We start from the raw sequence: 16330 nt of genomic DNA, 5'->3' as shown, positions 1-16330 counted from the left end.
GGAGACTTGAGTCCAAGTCCTGGCTCAGCCACAGACCTCCACTGTGATCTTGGGCAAGTCACTTAACCTACCCTGTGCTTCAGTTATTTATCTGAAGAAGGAGGATGTGTCTTCCTTACCTCACAGGTGTGTTGTGAGGATAAAATTAATGACTGTGAGGCACTCCGATACTACTATAATGAGTTACATAAGTGTCTAGATAGATGAGGGCTCAAAATAGAATTATAAAAAAAAATTGAGATTTTGTTTTCATCATGTGAGTCTAGGAGATGGGGTCATAGGTATATGCCTGTGCCTTAATCTGACCTGCTGCCCAGTCTCCTAGCCTGATCCCACTCATTTTGTCTCCTCCCACATGAGATTATACCTCCTTTTACACTGGGCTCTACTTTAACATCAGTCTCATCCTTCATTTTTTCCAGGTACCTTTTTCTCTCCTCTTTCAAATCCTTCAAAACTTACCTTTCTCTGCTCATCTTCATCCTTAAACCGCACTCCAGAGCATTATGGTCCATCTCACACCTAATTTTATATTTTATTCATTAAAACAAAAACAACAGTTTTACCCCAGAAATTAAACCCATCACCAAAACGTTACATCAGTCTGAATTTTTGCAAGTAATATTTCCTCTCGAGCAGTTCATCCTTTTTTCTTTTTTTCTCCATTATCTCTCTCCTCTACTGTGTGTCTAATTCTCTGTGTGATTATCATTCAAACTTAAAATTATAATCTCTTTGAAGCGGGGACTTTGTTTTCTTTCCTATAAAGTTCCACGTACACCGCTTGTGGTGTATATAACAAGGCAGGCAGAGTGATTTAAATCAAGGTGATTAAATTATTTAAATCACTGGATTTTTAAAAAATCATTGATTTAAATTAGGTTGAGGTTTTGTTTAACTAATTTGAAAGTTTGTGCTATTCCAATTTTAGATTAAGATTTATGATGAACTAAATTATAAATGCTGTGTTCTAAATGTCACTGCGGGTAGGGGATCTTACTTGAAAACTACTATAGGGCAAAACACAAAATATTGAAAATTAAGGCCCAAGTTCTACAAACACTTCAACAGGTATAACTTCACTCACATGAATCATGACTTTGACTTCAGTGGTACTATTTATCGTGTTAAACTGATGTGCACATAAATATTTTCAGCATAAGGGGCTAAAACTGTATTTTTATTACACTTTTCTTAGTTGCATAAAATCTTTGTCACTTCAAAACACAATTGCTTTAGTGTTAACATGAAAAGTCATTTAGACTTTTTTAATACATTAACAAAGTCATTGTGACCTTTTTTTATACAGCACAGGTCAAAGTTTCCAAAAACAGGAGCCTGTGATTTAGGTGCACGAGTTTCATTGACTTCATACTGAAACCCCTGATGGACGAATGTAACCTGGTCAGAGCATTTCACCATTTTAACTATGACATTTCTTAAACAAAAAACACACCTCTTTGTAAAATCTGAAAATCTACTGACAATTAGGAAATTAATTAAATGAATACAAAATATCAATGCTAGGAATTTATCTCTAAAGTGGAGAGAGAAATAAAAATCATGATTTAAATTTTTTAAAAATTTATTTTTAATTTTAAAAATTACATTTTATCAACCCTATTATATTAAGATACATCTGCTGTAGTACCAAGATGTAATGTGATAAATCTGAGTGTTCTTGTTCTTGAGTATTGAAGTTCAACCATTAATGTTTTAATCTGCAATCTACGCTCTTCTGTGTAAAACCACAGAAAAGTTAACTTGAAGCTTTACATTAGGCATAGAATATGTTACTTTTAAAAAAAAATTTGCTCTTTCATTTAAAATGTCCCTGGATAATTAACAATACTAGTGCAGATATTATTCTCATTCTGTTTGCTGTACTTTTTATAGATTTGTACTAATTGACTTGTAAACTTTCTTATAAACGGCTAAGTGTTCAGAAAATTTATTTTAAAAAAAAAAGACTTGTAAGGTGACATTGTTTTTCTGCTTGAATAAGTTGTGATTTAAATACCTTTTTTCCCACCAAGTTATAGTCTTCTACAGGCTGGTGTTTTGCCATCTGATCAGCTGCTTATGACGAAGCAAACATTTATAATAGAAGAGAAGGGCATAACTTTATTAAACCAGCCTGTAGAAATGTAGAACTGGAAGGGACCTTGATAGGTCATCTAGTCCAGTCCTCTGCACGGAGGCAGGACTACGTATTGTGTAGTCCAGCGGTGGACAAACTTACTGGCCCTCCAAGCCACATATGACAATCTTCAGAAGTTTGCGAGGTGGGCCACTCCTGCTGAAGCCCTAAGACCCCCCAACCCCGCTGGGCAGAAGTCCCTACCTCACCAGCCCACTCACGAGCCACATTTGGGCCACCCCTCTTCTAGACCATTCCTGACCGGTCCTTGTCTAACATGTTACTGAAAACCACCTATGATGGAAATTCCTTAACTTCCCTAGGTAATTTGTTTCAGTGCTTAACTACCCTTACGGTTAGGTTTTCCTAATGTCTAACCTAAATCTCCCTTGCTGCAATTTAAGACCATTGCTTCTTTTCCTGTCCTTAGTGGACAACCTTTTATGTGCTTGAAGACTCTTATCCTGTCCCCACTCAGTCGCCTTTTCTCCAGACTAAACAAACCAGTTTTTTTCAATTGTTTCTTATAGGTCATTTTTCTAGACCTTTAATAAGTTTTGTTGCTCTCCTCTGGACTTTCTTGAATTTGTCCATAGCTTTCCCGAAGTGTGGTGTCCAGAACTGGACGCAGTATTGCAGTTGAGGTTTTATCAGTGCTGAGGAGAATGGAAGAATTACTACTTGTGTTTTGCTTACAACACTCATGCTAATACATCCCATAATGATGTTAAGTTTGTTTTCCCAACAGTATACATTGTTGCCTCATTTAATTTGTGTCCACGATAACTCCCAGATCCTTTTCTACAGTATTCTTTCATAGGCAGTCATTTCCCATTTTGTATTTGTGCAGTTGATTATTCTTTCCTCAGCGTAGTACTTTGCATTTGTCCTTACTCAATTTCATCCTATTTATTTCAGACCATTTCTCCAATTTATGATCATTTTGCATTCTAATCCTGTCCTTCAAAAGATCTTCCAACCCTTCCTAGCTTGGTATCATCCACAGACTTTGAGTGTACATTCTATGCCATTATCCAAACCGTTAATGAAGATATTGAGTAGAACCGGACTCCAGGCCGATCCCTGTGGGACCCCACTTGATATGTCCCTCCAGTTGACTGTGAACCATTGATAACTACTCTGAGTATAATTTTTCAACCAGTTTTGCGTCCATTTATAGTAGGTTTGTCTCGACTGTTTCTCCCTAGTTTGCTTATGAGAAGGTCATGTGAGACAGTATGCTGTTACAGGACAGTTGGTAGGCATGTATTGCTAGTGCTAACCAGCATACTTTTCTGGATAGGGTGCCTAGTTGTTTAAACCTTGTCACAGGCAGTTCTGGCTAAGCGTTCCACCATAATATCTGACGGCTTTGGGTAGGTCATATCCTCCTGCTGGTCTCTGATGTTGCCCTGTGATTACTTTGCCAGTCAACTGTGCTCAAGCCACGGCCTCGTTGAATATTTGAATGCCAAACTGGTCCAACATACAAGTACACTCTCTCTCCTTCCTTGCTTTTGGGGTAATCAGACCAAGTTTCTATTCTGTTTTTGGCCTCTCAAGTCCCTTGTATAATTTTTCTCATAGATGGAGAATAAGTGACTGATCTGTCTTCGCTGAGCAGTTGAAAGCAGGTGTGGGATGGGAATGGAAGGCAGCCTTTCCCATCTGTGCTTCCCAGAAGCAAGTAATGGAGGATATCTCTTAGTATGCATACGCAAGGCCCCTGTCTTCAGGGAGAATGCTAAAGGGAATAGCTGGGGCATCTGGGTAAAAGGAGTAGTAGTGGATGGTGCAGGGCGGTGGTATATCTGGATGGTGGGCTAGAGTAATAATGCCTTAGGTAATGGGGTTGGTGCAGCTGGATAAATTAGGACAGTTGGATAGAGAGCTGCCTGAGATATCAGGTGGTGGTTGTTGGGGCAGTGGGTAGTTTCTGGCTCAGCATTGTCTCTCCTTGTGCTGGCTTTACTACTGCCACCACCCTTTGCTCTCTGCTCTCTTTTCCCACTGTGCTGTCCAGCTCTGTGGTGGTTTTGAGTCAGCAGGGGAATAGCAAAGGGGAAGAGAGGCAATGAGGCTTCAACTGTCAAAAAAAAGTGATGTTTTGGTCACATGATATCCAACAGTGAAGAATGTAATCATGAACTTTGTACAGTAAATGCAAAAAGAGGCAACTTCATCACCAACACAGTCTTCGGAGCAGCGAGATTTGCAGTCAGTATCTGACCAAACTGACACGGAGCTAGGTATACAAAAATGCAGATACTATGTTAAGTACAACACAAGAGAAATATTTCAGAGTAACAGCCGTGTTAGTCTGTATTCGCAAAAAGAAAAGGAGGACTTGTGGCACCTTAGAGACTAACCAATTTATTTGAGCATGAGCTTTCGTGAGCTACATGATGAAGTGAGCTGTAGCTCACGAAAGCTCATGCTCAAATAAATTGGTTAGTCTCTAAGGTGCCACAAGTACTCCTTTTCTTTTTACAAGAGAAATAAAATCTTATGATTAAATGCCTTTTTAGATACGTTCAGTTTACTTTAGAAGTCTTAAATGGAGCTTGTGTGCATGCACTCGTGCACTCTGTTTCACACTTACAACATCCATACAGGTGTGGAACCAATCAAATTCAATATTATAATTTAGCCAGAGACTGATTATCTGTTTTGATGGATTGCAGGTACTAGGGTCTAATCCAGATCCCTTGCTTATCAGTCAGGTGCAACCTCTGTAAGTGATTCCTATTCTACCTCTTCCTCTATGACTGTAGTGGCTAGCGTTGTCTGACACGAATGGCTCAGTGAGGGATGAGAAATATTTGGTTACCCTCCAACGTATTGCCTAGCTATGGTGGGCCTCTGCAATAACTCTTTATAGGAACAGACAAGCAATGACTGCCATGTGACATAATCTTTCTTTTTGTAATTTGTTTTCTGGTGGTTTTCTGAATTATTACTTTTCTGTTGTTTAAATTCCTTAAATCTATAAGTGATACATTTGTGGTACTGTGATTCGTTTTGAGTTAATACAATAAGAATAAAATGAAGTGATTCATTCAGAAATGGTCAAATATTTAAGCAAATTTCACTAACACAAAGATTTCATTGACATAGATATATAATAGTCTCAGTATCCTAGTACCTTTATATTTAGTCATATTTTAATTAGTTTTGGGTGTATTTGGTGTAAGAATCTTTTTTTGTACCTCTTTAATACCCATTTAGGATATTACCTCAGGACCTCTTGATAATTTAATAGTGGGTAGTGGGAATATTGTCAATTTATTTGCTCAGATTTTCATTACTGTTCATTCAACTACTTCATCAGTACTGTTGTCAAATTAAAAACATTACAAAAATATTTTTCAGCCTAGAAATGCTGGATAAAGTAGAGCCACCTACAATTCCTGAAGGTTATGCCATGTCTGTGGCATTCCACTGTTTACTGGATCTTGTCCGTGGTATCACTACCATGATTGAAGGAGAGTTGCGACAGGCTGAAACAGACAATCAGACCATGACTGAGGGAACTTCATCACCAACACAGTCTTCGGAGCAGCAAGATTTGCAGTCAGTATCTGACCAAACTGACAAGGAGCTAGGTATACAAAAATGCAGATACTATGTTAAGTACAACATAAGAGAAATAAAATCTCATGATTAAATGCCTTGCATTTTTAGATGCATTCAATTTACTTTAGAAGTCTTAAATGGAGTTTTATAGCTGCATCCTAGCAGCTCCATAATAAAAATTGCTTGTAGATTTAATTTTAAAGCAGGAGCAAAATCCTCTCTTCCATACTTCATTTTCATTTAGTTTCTAAGTTTTATATACTAACTTTTTCTTGGGGCAAATTAATTTAATTTTTGGTCACATTTTTAATAACTTTGACAGAACACGCTTTTGAAAATAATCTTTTGAAATTTCTTTTGGGAACATTTGAGTTTCTGTAGCTGAATGGCCAGTCTCTAGAAACTCTCTTGACTTGTGTGCATGCGCTCGCACACTCTGTTCCACGCTTACAGCATCTCAGACATAAGCCACTTTTTCTATTTTAAGTTATTTTCCTTTTTTGCTATACACTATTTTATCTGTGCAAGAAAAAGGCAATAGAACAAGTCCTACTAGTTAGTTCTGTTCTCCAGTACTACCTGCTGCCTACCTGAGTCCTCAACCCAGCATAGCACAAACTCTGGAAGGTCAGGGAGACATCCTGGTCAATAGGGGTATTGGGATGGCAGGATATAGGCTGGGAGAAGGAGGTCTCTGACAGCAGAGGGCAAGATGGAGGTTCTGGAGAAACAAAAGTTAAATGGGGCTATGAGTAGGGAGGATGGAAAGGGAACCTAATTAGAAACATAAGGGAAGAGGCAGAAACAGCAATGATGCAGGGAGCTGATCCTGAATGGTGCAAGTAGTGGTGGTGAGCCCACTTCCTGGGCACAAAAAGACTGGGCTCCAGTGGTATTGCTGCCTAGTATGCCAGGAACCTGAGGCAGTAATGCTGCATGGAGAAGAGTGCCTCCATGCTAAGGCGTCAACACTCAGTACTGCTTTCCCAGCTATGGAAGTTATGGGCATGTCATCAGGATGGGCCAGGGCATCAACAAATCCAGAGCACTCCATGGTGCTGCTGCCATGGCTCCACAGGAATACCTGACATGATGCACCTTCGTGACATGCCAAAGGTCAGGGCAGGATGGGAAAAAAATCAACATGGATAATGTTCAAGTCCATCGACAGCTGTGCGGGGTCCCCCTGCTGCAGCTGGGAGCTCCAGCCCCTGTGCAAAAAAGTCACAGAGGTCAATGAAAGTCATGGATTCCATGACCTCCATGACAGAATCCTAGCCTTAGTTATAGGTTGAAAATGCAAGGGAATTTGTTAAAAAGGTAAGGAGTCAGAGAGCAATGATTGATGACTAACTGGCAGTTTCCATAATTTTTAATGATTGCATGGGTGATATTTTCACTTTAGCAATCTTCTCTCAAATGTGACTACTTTTTTGTTTAGGGGAATATAAAAGTAATTTTAGCCTGTACATTATTAGCCTAAAAGAGATCCAACAGCTAGCATTTGTGCATTTGTTGCAACAGTTATTGAATAAACTTCCAGTATCTATCAGTACTATAAAATCTTTTTCTTTTAAGTTAACAGAGCTGTTTGGGAAGAAATGGTGAATGCGTGCTGGTGTGGTCTTCTTGCTGCACTGTCGCTGCTTCTTGATGCCAGGTACTCACTCTGTGTTAATTTTTGCTGATCCTTCATAGGTTATGTTCACAATTGTGTCCAAAACTGATTTTTTTTGGAACCTGTGTAGTTGGCTGGTGTGGGAGAAGAAGCTGTTCACAGGAAATGGGGAAGGAATGATTGTGGTGGTGATGTGATTTAAGGAAGGACAGTCTGGCCTTGCAGGAATAATCTTCCTGATGATCTCCAAAAATCTGACACAAGCCCTAGTTCTATCTGGAATGAGAAATCATTTTATTAGAGAAATTAATTTTTTTTTTAACAAATTTTCATTAAGGCCAAGTTACAATAAAACTTTAACACAGTGTATTGTACATTACTTATTATTTAATCAGGATCAGGTTAATATTCAAAGAAACTGGCTGAATTTTCTGGTCAGATAGCTGGGGTGCCCTGTTCTCACTAAAAAGGGTGACCAAATTTCTAATACCTGTCCTCTTTTTGGTGCTTCTCTTGTGTACATACTTGGTGTGAAAGCTTTTCCATTACAAGGACAGTCCAAGTTTTACTAGACCACAATTCCGTAGGAGTCAGGGATTACTCCTGTAGCTGCTAACAATAAAAAAAAATAATTTGTCATTCTGTTTAAAGTGTGTATCCTTTACTGGAGCATTAAGTGAGGGGGATCTCTAGGAATCTGGCATTTTGTCATTAGGTGAAACTATTTAATAACTTCCTCCCCAAACTCTAAGTCCTGGACACAACCACCATATGTGCAAGTATGTTCCCCTTTACCCCCAAACACTCCAAAAGAGCACTTCCCTAGGTGCAAAAATAAGATGGATTTTACCTAGAGTTAAATGCCATCTATACAGTAATTTATATTAAAAAAAAAATTAATTACGAGCTAGACGAATTGAAGATGAATATTCCTTTTCAGTTATAGAGACCTTCTCATCCTGATCAGTGTCTTTGTATCAATGTGACTTCTCATTTTTTTTCTGGGTTGTTTTTTTAACATCTTTTTCAGTAAAAATTTTATACATCTTAAAATGTAAACCTTTTGCTCCTGTTATAACTGGGTTAAAAAAACAGATAAGTTCATGGATGATAGGTCCATCAATTGCTATTGGCCAAAATGGTCAGGGATGCAACCCCATGCTCTGGGTGTCCTAAATCTTTAAATGCCAGAAGCTGGGAGTGGACGACGGGAGATGGATCATTCGATAGTTGCTCTTTTCTGTTCATTCTCTTGTAGCATCTGGCATTGGCCACTGTTTGAAGACAGGAGACTGGGCTAGGTGGATCATTGATCTGACCACATACGGCCATTCTTATGTTCTTAGCTTCCTCCTGGGTCAACACCTAAAAATTTGGTTAAAAGTCTAGAGAGAACCACCTTGTATCCAGATTTGACAGAAAAATGTTTGACTTGTAAATATTAAAAGAATGGGATCTTCAGATTATTTACATTCATACACACCTCTTGGTTTGACTTCAAATTGGGACGTAATTAAATTAGATTTTTGAAGATTTACATTTTAATTACTTAATCATTTTTACATGAGCAGCTGGAATTTTTCAGTACAGTGAGATGATACTACTTAAAGGATAAATGCTGTGATTGCTTCCATTGAGGGATTTATTTACTAGTAGCTCTGGTTTTGCAATATTTTTAATTAGATATTTTTCTTCCAAAAACCCTCTTGACTCCATATAAACATTCTTCTGGTGGTAGAAAGCTAATTTAAAAAAATTACACATCCACTCTGCACTCCTTATGCTAAATCATTCAGAATAGAAGAGCTATATAATAAGAATTAGAGTTTCAAAATGTTTTTTTAATTGGTTAAATTTGCTCTTTGACAGTGTTCACAGTATTGTATTTGAATTCTTGCTGGGTTTTACCACCGTACTTCTAACCAGCTGCTTATATCTATATAATGACTATCTGACTTGTCTCTATTAAACACTTTGTACTTTTTTCAGCACGGATGAAGCTGCCACAGAAAATATTTTAAAAGCAGAATTGACCATGGCTGCACTTTGTGGAAAACTGGGTCTTGTAACTTCAAGAGATGCCTTTATCACTGCCATTTGCAAAGGCTCCTTGCCTCCTCATTATGCCCTCACTGTACTGAACAGCACAACTACAACTCTCTCCAGCAAATGTAAGGGTGTAGTTAAGGTTAAATTGTATACTCATTTGTTCATTTAATCTTATTTCACACTCTACATTAACCCATGCTTAATGTAAAAAATAACCTCAAGCCACAATGATAAACTTAGAGTACTTTTCTTTTTCATGACATGACTGTCAACATATGTAAGTTTTTAGTATCTGCTGCCATAAAATGTTTGGCAATGTTGTATGTAAAACTGAAGAGTTGATACTCGTGACTGTGGCCCCACTGTGCAGGTGCTGGAGCCTGCCCACGTGCAACACTTTGCATCATTGGGGATTTGATTTATTTATCCACTATAAACTTTGAAAAAGAAAACTGTTTTCGGTTTTAAAAAAAAAAAAGTGATGTGCAACTGACATTTCAGTTGTTGATGCGTTCTAGATATAATGGCTTTTGTGCCTCCATCCAGTGTATCCTGAGAATATATTTCTTCTAAATTACGTTTAAAAAAATTGTTTAAAGATCTTGTTTGTTCTGTGCAGAAAAGTTAACTCAACATTCATATTTTCAAGAAAATTATAAGCATTGTTTCTTACATGTATTTTTTACACAGCACAAAAATATATCCAAAATAACCTGTGTTATAGTACTCATATTTTTTGTAACTCCATGGGTTGGATCATATTTACTACATCTGTGAGTAGATGGGACCCTCCCCTACCTTCCTGGAAGTTGGGTTTAGCTGCCATGGCAGCACTGTTCTTTACTCTCTCCTGCTATCCTTCGATCTCACCAGGGAATGCCTCAAGGTTGAGGGCCCTTGCATGAGCAGGGGATAGGCCAGGGGTAGGAGGAGATACAGGTTGCAAATACAGGTTGTATAGTACCTCCACCTACAATGCAAATCTACTTGTAAATTGTTAAAGGCTAAAGCTGTTTTAAGCTTTCCTGCAGATCCCTGCACTTTGCACTATCTCCTTTTGAAGAGTTTTCTAGTCACATTTACAGACTGGGGAGTCCTAACAGCATGTCTTAAATATAGCTCACACCTGTTGGGCAACTAGTGGGGGAAGAAGCCTTCAGAACCAATGTGCAAGTACAGGGTACTTGTGTTGATGGCACTGTGCCTGTGTTAGATCCCATGAGGTATAGAAGCCACAGATGTTTCTTGGGGGACAAAAGCAGAAATATACTCACTCCAATTTGGAATGATCTGGGGAAATTCTGAGTTTTCCTTTCCTCTTTCCTTCATGAGTTTTTCCATGGGAGAGGATGATCTGGCCTATGTTGCAATTGGGACCATTAGTTGCCTTGCCATATTATGACTATATGGTATATATAAAGGTAAGGCTACCTTTTATTTTTAGTAAAAGTCATGGGCAGGTCATGGGCAGTAAACAAAAATTCACGGCCCGTGGCCTGTCCATGACTTTTACTATATACCCCTGATCAAAACTTGGGTGGCGGGGACTGCCCTGGGGGTGCTGCAGGTGCTGGGAGAGGGCGGCCGGGTACTGGGGGAATTGAGGGGTAGGGCAGACAGCGGCGTGCGGCCCGGGGCCCCCGCTGGTGCCGAGGGGGGTTGGTGGGGCCAGCAGGCTCCCTTCTGGGCTCCATGCCTCCCTCCCCTGAGCACCAGCAAAGTTTGGTTGTGGGAGGGGGCAGGGAATGGGGCATAGGACAGGGTGAGGCGGGCTCTTGGGTGGCACTTATCTGGGGGCTCCCCAGAATTAGCAACATCCCCCTTGTTCAGCTGCTAGGGGGAGGCGTGGCCAGGCAGCTCTGCACACTGTCTCTGCCCAGAGTGCTGGCTTTGCAGCTCCCATTGGCCGGGAACCACGGCCAATGGGAGCTGCGGGGGCAGTGCCTGCAGACCCAGGTGCCTGCAGAGTCCCTCTCTGAGTTCAGTGGTTTTATAGTCCTTTCTTATTTTTCAAATGTTTCTCTTTTTGTGTGTGGAAAAGCCACACATACAAGAGAAGGTGACTGAGAACTATACAGAAGAAATAGAGCAACCGAGTATGCACAAAGTAAACAAAGTGGAAAAAATAGAGCAAAATCCCTTTTTCTAATTTTTCTGTTCTAATAATAATTTTAGGTATTGTTCTTTGAATGGCTTTTGCACATTTCCACTCTTGTGATGTGCAAACAGTGCATTTGGACTGTCTAGGCGGTGGCATTGACACAGCCAAAGAGTGGGAATGTGCAGAGTTCATCTCAAACACTGGTTACTGGTGAGTAGCCTTTATTTATTTTTAACAATAGTTAAGGTACATATTTCTCAGGTAGAAGTGAGATTGTATGAGGTCCTTTTAAGTTGATGGTTTCCCTTTCAAAATGTGTGTATTGTGCTGAAAGTCATATACAATAATAAATGTAAGTAAGAGACTATTTTTACCTATAAATTAAAGTGGCATAATGAGACTGCTATAAATATAACCTTTGGGCTCAGTCCTGCAGAGTTCTCAATGGGACCACTCATGTGAGTAAAGTTACTACTTACATGTTTGCAGCCAAGTTAGTAGAATATTTACTGCATTTTGCATGAGGATTTTTCTTTGTTCTCTAGCTTATTCTATTCAGGGGCAGAATGTTCAGATGATCAGTCCCTCAAGTGAGTCTCATCAGCAAGTTGTAGCAGTAGGGCAACCGCTAGCTCTCCAGCCGCAGGGAACAGTAATGGTAAAGTACAATTTCTAAGTAACTTTTTTCTGTTGAATTGCATCCTTTTTCTGTATCTGATTCTCTCTCAATCCCTTTTTTCCTATGTGATTCCTTACTACTACAGTGAACTGAACCTACTCATTGTGACTAGCTGGAACTCTCTTGTGTATTTTCTTGTAGAAGAGATAATGGATAATCTTGTATTGTAATAAGAGGCCCATTTACTTAAAGTAGCCTCCTAATTTTTTCATAGTTGGGAGAACCTGTGGACATGAAAGATCTGTTATCATGTAAGAGGTGTCCACTGTGGCTCTTTATGTACTTGAATGACCTGTTATCATGACTAAGAATGTCAGTAATGGGTACCCTTTGTCCTGCTCAACTATGGTTTAAAAACGGCTAACGTAGTCAGGGTCATATGATTGAACATCATTTTTAAAAAAATGTCGGACATCTGGAGAAACAAAGTGTCTAATTTCTGGAAATAAAACTGAAAATAATTTGACTCTGTTTACACTGTCAAGCTATTCCCAACCTTTATTCAATTGGGAATTGGGGGACCAGTTGTTGAAAGCTGTTGAGTTACTTCCCTGGTATGGATGCATCACAAAAGTGCAGGTTTTTAATTTAATAGATCATTAAATATTTTTTAAGATTAGTGATTTTACTAGCAACACCATTGATTTCTCATAATACATAAGTATAACAATGTAACATGTTCTGTCTAGCTGACTTCAAAAAATATCCAGTGTATGAGGACATTACTTAACTTGGCTCACTGCCATGGAGCCGTTCTTGGTACATCATGGCAACTTGTCTTGGCTACTCTACAGGTATGGTGTAGGTAATGCATGTATTGCTTTTTGATTTGTTTCTTATAATTCGGGGTGGGTTATGATTTCTAAGATGTGGGCATTATTGATTTGAACATGGCAACATAAGCTTAGATTGTATTTTACTCATTATATGCTCTAATGTCCATAAAGGAGTGTTCTAGCACTGTCCTCTAAACTTAGTTTGTTGTATCTGTCTGAGAGAGCAGGTGCAGGCTGATTGGTCGCTAAAAGAGTAGAAGTGTTAGCTTCTTCTCACAAAGTGATAAGGTTTTTCTCATGGGACTCAGAAAAATACGTAGAGATCAGATATCTCCAAAAATACAAATATAGTATTTTATATTCATCTATCTGTATAATTCAGTCAGAAATTCTTCCTTTACATTTCAGCATCTCGTATGGATTTTGGGTTTAAAGCCTGGCATTGGAGGTGCCTTAAAACCCGGGAGAGCTGTAGAAGGACCCAGCACAGTAAGCATAATTGTTCATTCTGTAATATGATGATTGTGCAATACTTTCTCTTGCAATCTACAAAATACATTTCTCTGTCCCTTAGGTTCTAACTACAGCAGTTATGACTGATTTACCAGTTATATCCAACATACTTTCAAGACTATTTGAAAGCTCACAGTAAGAGACCTTTTCTTATGATCTAAGTATTTGTTTGTATCAGCTGTGACAGTGTTTTGATAGCTGGTATTTTTCAGGTTCCTTGATGACGTGTCTTTACATCATTTAATAAATGCCCTTTGTTCCTTGTCTCTGGAAGCCATGGAAATGGCCTATGGAAATAACAAGGTATGGAACGCTTCGTTATTACTTTTCAGATATGTATGTGTAAGACAGGCGTCAGACTCATGTTTGTTCTTAAGCTAGATCACTGTTCTTTAATATCGAAATAAGCTAATGCTACATATGATATGATCATAAAATTAACACATTTTTAAGACAAGGAATTTTCTGGTTATTAATGATTGGCAGTGCTACTAAATCTTCTCTGAACACTTATGTAGTATTTTTATCACGTTTTCTAACATTAAGCAATGTTGGGCATTTCCATGAATAATCAGGTTGTAGATGGATGAGTTTTTAAAAGCTTTGAAGATTTCAGAAAAGCTAGAATGTTTTGAATGATACAGTATGCTCTGGGATATATTAAAATCTTCCATTTCAACCAATATCTTCTAAAACTTTTTAAAACAAATTTGACAGTTTTGGTTTAAACCAAAAAAAAAAACCACATCACTACGTGGGAGTCCTGGGGAGAGAAGTGGAACAACTTTCTGAGCCCTCTACCCTCCAGAGATATTTAAGGAGCTTTAGGGGCGAGGATTTCCCTTGAGGGGTGTGGTATTGGGTGGTGTGTTGCTTGTTCTCTTGCTTTGGTGGTAGCGTCTTCAGGAGAGAAGTAAATAGAAAAATGAGTAAATGCTTTTTGATTCATTATGTACTAAAATTATAAAACTGGGAGAGGGAACTTCAAAATGCAAAGAAAGGAAATTGAGTTAAAATAGTTTGAATTTAAGATCAACTAAAAATGAGAACAAGGAATCTCACATTAAGGGGAAATAGTAGAGTGCACTCTGCAACATAGTAAAATGGCTGCCACATTATAATTATGTGGTGGTAGTTAATTTTTTTTATAGTTGAGCATAAAATGCTACTGTGTTGTACACAGATCAAATGAATGGGAGATTGATCACATCTCTTCAGGACCTTACAATTTTGATCCTAAATCTAGGATAACAGTAATATGAGCTTTGCGAAATATTTAGATAAAATAATCTGTACTGTTGGCTTTTATTTCTAATTTAAGTCTGTTATGGTGGAACAGAGATCCGATTCTTTTGTTAGTAAAGTGTGTTCAGATTTTCTGTTGGGAAGGATAGCATTAAAATACAATATTATGCCAGAGAGAGAGCTTTGGGAGGGATTTTAATACTCCTGCTACTCAAGCAAACTCAGTGAAAAAAGGAAAAAACTGTTATCAAAAGGGAGTGTTTGTCTCTTTTCCTGTCCTCTTGTGGCTGGTAATAGCATAGAGTTGATGCATCTGTGGAAACCTCCCAGTCCCATTTAACTGCAGTTTGAGGTCTGTGACTTCCATAAATTGTCAAATACAATGACTGTAATGAGTGGGGAAATCTTACCAGTAAATCAAAAGAAGGGGAACATTTCTAAAATTATACTAAGTACTTCTAATCATGTGTTTTAATTCCATTTTACTTAGGAACCATCTCTTTTTGCTGTTGCTAAACTGTTGGAAACGGGACTGGTTAACATGCATAGGATTGAGATTCTGTGGAGACCTCTGACTGGTCACCTCCTAGAGGTAACTAATTTATCTTGTCATAAATACTACTATATATTGCTTTTAGTAAAATCTTGCTAATAGCTATCTTTCTGCAAGGACTTAACTAAAAGGTAAAAAGAAACATCAATATTCTAAATAAAAAGAAAAGGAGTACTTTTGGCACCCTTAGAGACTAACCAATTTATTTGAGCATAAGCTTTCGTGAGCTACGGCTCACTTCTCATCGGATGAAGTGAGCCGTAGCTCACGAAAGCTTATGCTCAGATAAATTGGTTAGTCTCTAAGGTGCCACAAGTGCTCCTTTTCTTTTTGCGAATACAGACTAACATGGCTGTTACTCTGAAATATTCTAAATGTAACTTTTGATCAGTCTTCTTAATTTTAGCTTGTCTGGCTTCCTGTTTCTAGAATTGGTGTATATCTCATTTACCTTTAAAGCTGTTATTGGAATTTTGTTTATTTTTTTCTCTACACTGTTAAATATCTGCCTTTATACATTTTAAGCATGTTAAGATAAAGCAAAATGATTTTTAGTTTACCATTTTTATATACTACTTCCACTGCAGAGAAGTTTAATTCTGGATTCATGTAGCCTATTGGGTAGTTAATGCTCTCAAAATGAAGTTGAGCACATTTCCCTGAGATATTAAAGCAATAACCACTCTTCTGGGTTGGCTCTCTTCAGCGTAATCTCTGGGATTCAGCTCATCTCCAGAGCCTCTCATCTTCCTCTGTGAGGAAGAATGAGGGTACCTTAGTCTGCAAAGACTTAAGACAAAAGACCCTTTTTCCTACAGGTCAGCTCAGTGTATCAGCCATCTCCTGGGTCTCTTACTTATGTTTTCTTCCAGCAGCTGATCTCTTACAGGCTCTTGCCCATGCGGGACAGCAGTCACAACTTGAAATGAGATGACAAATTTCACTTATAAACAAATGTTCTTTTAAAGTGATGCCTTAATCCTTATTAACCTAAAATTGGGCCTCCAGGATGTTATGAGAAAGATGGATAACATATAGTGAACACCCTGCCAGACTTCCACTGAGGGGGGAAAAAGTCCT

At 38.5% G+C, this 16330-nt stretch overlaps 1 protein-coding gene across 11 annotated transcripts in view; it reads left to right on the top strand.

Annotated features, from left to right (window-relative positions):
• MON2 (MON2 homolog, regulator of endosome-to-Golgi trafficking) overlaps window positions 1-16330 on the top strand; it is a 157514-nt gene that overhangs the window by 70898 nt on the left and 70286 nt on the right. For 10 of the 11 annotated variants that reach the window (XM_073327927.1, XM_073327923.1, XM_073327920.1 and 7 more), the window contains 9 exons: window positions 5513-5745; window positions 7295-7376; window positions 9324-9505; window positions 12030-12142; window positions 12853-12957; window positions 13348-13428; window positions 13514-13587; window positions 13665-13755; window positions 15188-15289. In XM_073327927.1, the coding sequence (XP_073184028.1) occupies window positions 5513-5745; window positions 7295-7376; window positions 9324-9505; window positions 12030-12142; window positions 12853-12957; window positions 13348-13428; window positions 13514-13587; window positions 13665-13755; window positions 15188-15289 (1063 nt within the window). The remainder of the gene's footprint in view (window positions 1-5512; window positions 5746-7294; window positions 7377-9323; window positions 9506-12029; window positions 12143-12852; window positions 12958-13347; window positions 13429-13513; window positions 13588-13664; window positions 13756-15187; window positions 15290-16330) is intronic. The other variant, XM_073327918.1, reaches the window with a different exon arrangement.

This window comes from Lepidochelys kempii, chromosome 1 (assembly GCF_965140265.1).
Source record: "Lepidochelys kempii isolate rLepKem1 chromosome 1, rLepKem1.hap2, whole genome shotgun sequence".
Taxonomy (NCBI): domain Eukaryota; kingdom Metazoa; phylum Chordata; order Testudines; family Cheloniidae; genus Lepidochelys; species Lepidochelys kempii.
The sequence above is the reverse complement of the archived record's forward strand: the minus strand, read 5'-3'. Positions and strand labels throughout refer to the sequence as shown.